Source organism: Odontesthes bonariensis, chromosome 16 (genome assembly GCF_027942865.1).
Source record: "Odontesthes bonariensis isolate fOdoBon6 chromosome 16, fOdoBon6.hap1, whole genome shotgun sequence".
Lineage (NCBI taxonomy): Eukaryota > Metazoa > Chordata > Actinopteri > Atheriniformes > Atherinopsidae > Odontesthes > Odontesthes bonariensis.
Window position 1 is genome coordinate 28,447,765 of NC_134521.1, and position 7,340 is coordinate 28,455,104.

A 7,340-nucleotide genomic window follows, 5' to 3' on the forward strand; every position below is an offset into this window, starting at 1 on the left:
GAAAATGTCTGAGTCGCTTCCGTCTGCACAGAAGGACTAAAGTGTTTGCGTTGGAGGCAGTAAAAGGCCTTCACTTAAATGTGTGCTTTGTGTTAAAGCTGAAACGTGACCTGGTGCGATGATCTGTGCCACGACACCAGGCCAGTGTGAAAGTCTTTCTTTAGAATTTACAGCAAACAGTCTCTTTGATATCCACAGCGTGTTAGTGAGAAAAGCTGCACAATGAGGCAGATTCATTCTATGTGTTTCAAAGCAACATGACCTTATAGTGACTGCAGATCACATCGTGCTGAGCTGCAAGTCATTGGAGCCTGTATCAGGCTAATAATTCTAATATGTTGTCAAAAACTAAATCTACTGTAAGAACTGAGAAGCACGAAGGACCACACCTAAAAGAAGAAATACCAGTAAATCCATCTGATTCACTCATATGTGGAGTTTTCAAAACTCTGGAATACAGGGAGGGTTTGTAGTTAAGGTGGAACCAGCTCGCCGAGTGCACGTCTAACTACAGTGAAACCAAAAGGATGAAAATAGAGAAGACAAAAATCATTTTATTTTTCTACATTACAAGACAGCTCTGCTCCCCTATGCTCAACATTCCCAACTGCCAGTTATCCCGTTAAAGCTGGACACTCCGGCTGATTCCCACTGGGCACTAAGGGATCAGTGTCTAGGCTTTCTCATCGTCATCACTTCCTGCCAGGCTGCTGTCAGTGGAGTCCACCTCCGGCTCCTTCTGCTCTGAGGCCCGTGGTTCTGTTTGTGGTTGCTGCTCAGGTTGTGTGGTGCTGCAGGGCTCGCTGGGCTCGGTGGGCTCGGTGGGCTCGCTGGGCTCCGTGGCCGTGCCACTCTCTGCTGCTTTGCTGGGAGCGGTGTCGTTTTTCTGCTGTCCTTCGTCACCTACATCTAAGAACGTAGACCAGCCCTTTAGCCGCTCCTCCCGCTCACGCGACGTCTCTTCGACCTGCGCAAACATAAATCACATCAAATGTGCAAATTCTCTGTAGAGTTGAAGTTGGTTTCTTTATCCATCGGACCGGCTTCACAATAAAGAAAATGAAAACCGATCAAAGATAAAGTTTATGAGACGTATGAGTTCCTGAGCAGAATGTACACATGAGCTGCCATCAGCTGTCTGACAGTTGGATTTAGATTTTAGTCTAACACTTAACACGCTTCCATCCATCTTCCTCAGCTCTTCTTGTCCTGCAGTACATGTTACATCGCTTACAGGAGGCAGAGTAAACTCACCTGGTTCTGAAAAATGACTTTGTTTTGCTACCACAGCCCAAAAAAACCCTGCCCCTCTACCAAATCTTAAAGGAGCCATGGCATGAAATTTTCACTTTTTAAGGTTGTTTAACATTAATATGAGTTCCTCTAGCCTGCCTGCGGTCCCCCAGTGGCTTAAAATGACGATAGACCTAAACCATGCACTGGAAATTATTCTCCGCCTTTGGTAATGTGACCATGCAGATGGCCTGATCGGGAAAGCTGCCTCATATGACGTCGAGGTTATTTCCTCCCAGAGCCCATATATGACTATGCCAAAACTGCCTTTGCCCGCCCACAGCTCTTTGGCCAGCTCATTGGGCTGTACATGGATGTAAAAAATCTGTTTAGAGCTCCTGCATTAGAACCTCTAAAGAGCACGTGGACAGATTTTGTTTTTTCTGGGAAAGTGACGACAGAACCGAAGAGATTTGTGTATGTGTGCGCCAAATATTTCCCCGACGAATGTTTCCAGAACTTGGGCCAATACCGAGCTGGCCTTGCTGAACGTCTGAAAATTAACCCTGGATCAGTACCAACTCTCTTTGGCCCAACTACAGACCTCGGACAAGTAAGTAATTTAACGCTCTATAACTGTGTTGCTTTCCTGTATGTACAGTATAGTTACATAGCTTGTTACCACAAGAAAGTGTGTGTATCATTAGCTATGCAGCTAATAGCATCAACTGGGCTGTGGGAGGTGTTTGCATGCCCATGAGATGGTCAGCTCGCTCATTTTAGACCAAAACCCCCTACTTCAAGCTTCCTGAAGAAGAATGAATCCACAAATTCAGATTTCATCAGGATAATGATTCATTCATGGTTCCAGAGTCAAAACGGTCAGTCTGTCTATGTTGTTAGCTCGGCAGCTAATAGCTCGGTCACTGTCGCTAATGTAACAGTAAATAGCATGAGGTATGCGAGTGGACACCTCATTTACTGTAATGCGAGTGTTGTGTACTTATTTGTTGTTTTGATAGCCGTCCTGCTGTTGGTGTTATGGCGCACACGATATCTGCCTTTCCCCTGATTGAAATGACTAGCGCTACGTGCATCTTTGCCCCGCCTTTCTCCTCCTGTGGGAGAAGGATGTCATGACAGTCTCATGACATCTGGCCCAGTTACATCGTGTGCCTTGTTGACTGGTTCATATGAAGATTGTTGATAGTTAGACGGCGAGAGCTCGGTGCGCCACGTACGCCTTATGATAAGACGAGCATAAAAGAGGTATCACAGAAGGAATCCGGCGGACATTTTGTACATTCTGTATGCATATTTGCTGTGACAGTTTGTTCAATAAAACTCCCCAATGGACTGCTGACCGACGCGTATTCATCTCTAATTTCTCCACGACACTCCTAAATTTGCATTTAAAGCTGCAGACCCTAAACAGCTCATTCTGAGGATCCTAAGGAAAGCTCATTTTTGGGACTGGCTGTAATTCTGCACCAAGGCAGAATCTTGGGGAAAAAAACTCAGATACAGTATTAGGGGACCACTAAATCCTATAAAAATATATAAAAGCCTCCATTTATTTTCATGCCATGGCACCTTTAATGTTTTTTTTTTTTTAAGTATTTTTTGGGCTTTTTATGCCTTTAATGTTAGGACAGTTCGAGAGAGACAGGAAGCAGGGGGCAGAGAGAGGGGAAAGACACACAGCACAGGGCAGCTCGGTGCGGGAGTCGAACTGGGGCTAGCTGCAGCGAGGACTGTAGCCTCTGTACATGGGGCGGCTGCTTAACCCACTACGCCACCGACCGCCCCCGTCACCTTTAATGTTGACTTAGGCATCATAAGTCAGACTCCCGGGCTCCAGAAGTCACTAAGAATCTCACCTGATAGTCTGTTATTCCATCCCAGAGCTGTGCAGACAGCTGCCTTCCCCCAAACCAGCGACCGTTGAACGACAGAATACATGCATCCGCTTGCTCGGCCTCCTTAAATGCGATCGACGCCACGCCGTCCGGGTGTCTCTGCAGCACGAACACAACCACATACCGGCTCTTTCACACGATGAAGTCACACCGTTCTACCAAGACTTTGGAACAACACCAACTCAACTTACATCAAAAAGGATGACCTTCTTCACTTCTCCAAACTTCTCACACTCTGACCGCAGATCGTCACGATACTCATTCAGAACCAAAGGGTCTTCCTGCAAGAGTCAACCCAGAAGGCGCAAAGGTCACAACTCATACGCAACGTGGGGGGGGGTGAAAGGGAACCGGTGTGTTTGTGCCGCTCCGCACCTCAAAGTCACTGGGATGGAACATGTTCCTGATGATGATGACTTTCTCATGCCTCTTCCTCAGTTCTCCTTTCTTCTCGGGCCTCCAGTCCAACTGTCTGCATGCACACGAACAAAGACACTCAGGCACAAATAAGAACTCATGTTCAAAAAGGATCAAACTATCAACCAACTCCCTCTCAAAATCAATGTCAACTCAACCAGACAGAGGGCAGGCGACATTTCCTTAATGTTCCTCTCATCTCTAAAGAAATAAGGTTGAAAGGATTCATTAGAGATGAATTACCCAAACTGATATCACATCAAATCAAGAGTTAAAAGATTCACCGAGTTTGGATTTCTGTTACACTGTGTAGAAAGCCTCCTAAAAGCCCCCCCGATAGCCCCAGATAACAACAACAGGGCAGCTCTGAGCTAACAGTGCAATAGTACGCGTTCATTCATTCACTGGTCTTAAAGTATGGGTGAAATAAAGACAGATAATGCCTTATTCAGAGGCTGTATTGTCTCTGTTCCCTGTTTTCTCCCGTTATATGGATATACGCCGATCTCCAGTGATCTAAATATCTTCCGAAGGACGCCGACTTTCACCAAACTAGGGCTGGGCGATATATCGATATTTAAGATATATCAATATATTTTTAAATAAGATATGGAATTAGGCCATATCGCATAAATCAATATACAGACATCCCAAGTTCCAAAAACTAATTTCAGGGAGATGCTTATCGAACACCCCCCCCCCCATTATACCTATTTTATTTTATAGGCTAATTTTATTTAAGATATTTTATTTATTTAAATGTGCACCTTACGGAGCTTTGTTATACAGTGCGTATGTTTACATTTTATAGTGAGTTTTCAATAAAACTACTCGTATTTGGCTTTGACTTTGACTGAGCATTTCATTTCACAGCTCTCACTTTGCGGAAAAAATATCGGGATATATATCGTATATCGATATTCAAGCTAAATATATCAGGATATGACTTTTGGTCCATATCGCCCAGCCCTACACCAAACTGTTATCGGTAGTAGATGAAGGTATTTTATGCCAGAAATAAGGTCCAGGTTTAAAAAAAACAAACTTCCCCTTTAATGTAAGACATCATTTTCATTGAGTTATATATTAGAAAAAGGCTTAACCCTTTTCACCAATTACCGAAATGTTTTTCTTACAATAAGTTCAACTTTCACACATGTCCAACTGTTCATGATGAGCTGAAAGGTGACACAGAGGATAAGGACATATTTACACTGGAGCCATCTTTACAGCCCAGTTTCTGCCACTTTAAAACTGCCCGCAGACCAACAAATGTTTGTTACAGAGTAAGAGAAGAAATATCATCAGGATAACTCTAATAATCCATCATCTGACAGAAGAGCCTGACATGAAATGTGCCAAAGTGTTCAGAACTTTGACATTTCTAAGTAGCTTTGGCTGAAGTCTAGTTTTTAAAAGTGAGGAGGGTGAATATTAGTATCTAAGCCGAGTTGACATGAACATGTCCCTGCTTACAGAGTGATGGGTGAAACAAAAAGAAGCGGAGCTGGGCTTTACTTCTGCTGCTGCTGGAGCTTCTTCCTGTAATCTTTGCTTTTCTTCTTCTTCTTGCTGGCATCGTACTGGCCTTTCAGCTCAAAGCGTGCTGATTCCACGTGGAGTCTATAACCCCGGACCTCTGACTCATCAATCAGACGCATGGCCAGGGCCACTGATTCTTTCTGCAGGGAACCATAAACAGACACACACACGTGAACATCCCCATTTCACGGGAGGCATGTAACATCTATACTTTTATTCTGAGAGACAGGCCAACCTTGAGATAGCAGCAGAGGCCGTCTCCCTTCAGGTTTCCCTCTCGATCCTTGTAGAGCTTCACTTTGTACTCCTCAGTGATGGGGTCCCGCATCACGATGCCGCACTTGGACATCAGCTCAACAAACTCATCGGAGGTTATATCAGGAGGCAGGCCTGAGGAAACACAGAAGGAAAATGAGGAGGAAAAAGTAGCGGCATAAACGTGCTGCGTGCTGGAGTCGGAGGTACAAACCTGACACGTAGACGTTTGTGTTCTTGTCTTGGTCAATATCGAACCATCCTACAAGCACAGAGAAAGGGTGGACAAAGCACTCATTAAAATCTGTGTTTGGGTGAACTTGACCTGTATATAAAAGCCTAAATCTTTACTATGAATGCGCTTAAAGATGTCTCTGTGCTGGCTGTGGATGTCCGTTTACCTGCATCTGCTTTCCTCTTCTCCCCTTTGGCCTTGGCGTCTTTCGTGGCTTCTTTCTGTTGCTGCTCTGGTATTGGACTGGGGGTGGGATCTACCGATTTCCCCTTCTCTGATGGCTTGCTGTTTGGTTCAGGAGCTGGTGGGTCAGAGCTACTCAGTGCTGCATTGTTTGCATCTGGATCTCCTTCTTTAGTGAAGCCATAGTTGGCCTGGTAGGCTGCGATAAAGTCCTCCGTTATCTAGAGACACAAAGCAGACCTGCTTAACATTAACAAAGAAATCAGCCGTGGAAAGTTTTTGCATCACAACTGCTAAAAATTGAACTAAAGTTTGAACTTATTGGTCAATGCCAAGTTAAAAGTTAGGCAGTGGAGCTGGAAACAGACACTAGAGGTATGTTTTTACTCGCTAAGTGTGCTGTGACATTGGTGTTCCTCTTGTTTATATCATGCATCAAACATCTGCTGGGACTTGTTTAAGTCTTTATGGGTATAGTGATTAGGCCAAAGGGTGACGACTGAGTTTGAACCAGCCAAAAGGACATTCACAATAGGTACCAACAATGCTCCCTTAAATGCAGACTGCCGCAAAAAGATGATGCTCCCCAAAAGATGTGAAGCACGGGAACCCGATCCAGCAAAAGAAAGGCTGAGAGCTGAAGGAAGGTCGTACTTTAGGGAACCAGGCCTTCTTTTCATGGTCCCAGTCATACGCAGTCCCATCCTCTGGATCTGTGTAGGTGTAGGGGTCAGCTCCATCTTCTTTTTTCTGCCCATAGAGTTCCTGCATCCGCAGCTGCTCCATAAACTCTTTGTTTGCATTCGATTCACTATGCATCTGCAACAACAGTGAGAAATGTCAGACGACTGTGTTCCATGTGCTTTTTAGCAATGTATCTCATTGGGTGATTAAACTTCTGCTTTAAACCTTTCTGGTTTCAATATTCCAGAAGTTGTTGCCCACTATGCACACATCACCAGAGCAGAAAGCAAAGAAAGGCAGTGTTGTTAGGCTGTTATAGGCTGCCATTGTTAACCAGTGTTAAGAAATACAACCAGCAAACCTATTTGCTTGAGAGGAAAAATGTGAAGTCGTATCCTTCTGCAGAAGGCAGTAAATTTACATGGTCAAGCAGCTGCTGAGCTAATTACATGTTGTTACTAACACTCATGAACATGTTCCCGCGAGCGGCTGACTGACTGGCAGCTGGGCTCGATGTTAGCTCGCTAGTTCGGGCATATTAAACAAAAGCGCCCGTTTTCACTTGGGTGTTGGGGTTCAGTTCAAATGGCGATCATTACTCATACAGGGTAATAAGATAGTGCATGGAAGCCAACACGACTAGCGTTACCTTTAAAAGCGAATGGTTGGAGCAACCTACACTCTGGGCGGCGCGAAAAACAACGAAATCAACTCCTGCGCGCGGACGCCGTCACAAATTCAACGCGACTTTTGTGTTTTACGAGGGTTTCGACTAATTATTTAGTGTATTTCCAACTGAACGGCATTTACAGCCTGCTACCCCTTGGGTTCATCCTCAGTCCGCGACGATAATTGAACGTATTTGCATACTT

At 44.7% G+C, this 7,340-nt stretch overlaps 1 protein-coding gene across 2 annotated transcripts; it reads right to left on the reverse strand.

Moving 5' to 3' along the window:
• Window positions 1-536: 536 nt before the first annotated feature.
• On the reverse strand, window positions 537-7,324 carry htatsf1 (HIV-1 Tat specific factor 1). Of its 2 annotated transcripts, none has more exons than XM_075486842.1 (10): window positions 7,148-7,324; window positions 6,439-6,603; window positions 5,768-6,005; window positions 5,581-5,628; window positions 5,347-5,501; window positions 5,088-5,251; window positions 3,528-3,624; window positions 3,344-3,433; window positions 3,114-3,251; window positions 537-967 (listed from the first exon to the last, which is right to left on the reverse strand). In XM_075486842.1, exons 2-10 carry the CDS (start codon window positions 6,601-6,603, stop codon window positions 674-676), a joined length of 1,389 nt encoding a protein of 462 aa, XP_075342957.1. In that variant the 5' UTR covers window positions 7,148-7,324; the 3' UTR covers window positions 537-673. The 2 variants fall into 2 exon arrangements, with proteins under 2 accessions (XP_075342957.1, XP_075342956.1); XM_075486841.1 differs by having other exon boundaries at window positions 7,118-7,324.
• Window positions 7,325-7,340: the final 16 nt, after the last annotated feature.

What these genes read in the sequence shown, in the direction of transcription:
- htatsf1 (XM_075486842.1), bottom strand. Translation starts at nt 6,603, where the DNA reads ATGCATAGTGAATCGAATGCAAACAAAGAGTTTATGGAGCAGCTGCGG. An exon ending in AAGCTCCAGCAGCAGCAGAA is followed by an intron (nt 3,625 to 5,087) that starts GTAAAGCCCAGC and finishes GTGTGCATGCAG; the next exon opens with ACAGTTGGACTGGAGGCCCG. An exon ending in ATGGAATAACAGACTATCAG is followed by an intron (nt 968 to 3,113) that starts GTGAGATTCTTA and finishes ATGTTTGCGCAG; the next exon opens with GTCGAAGAGACGTCGCGTGA.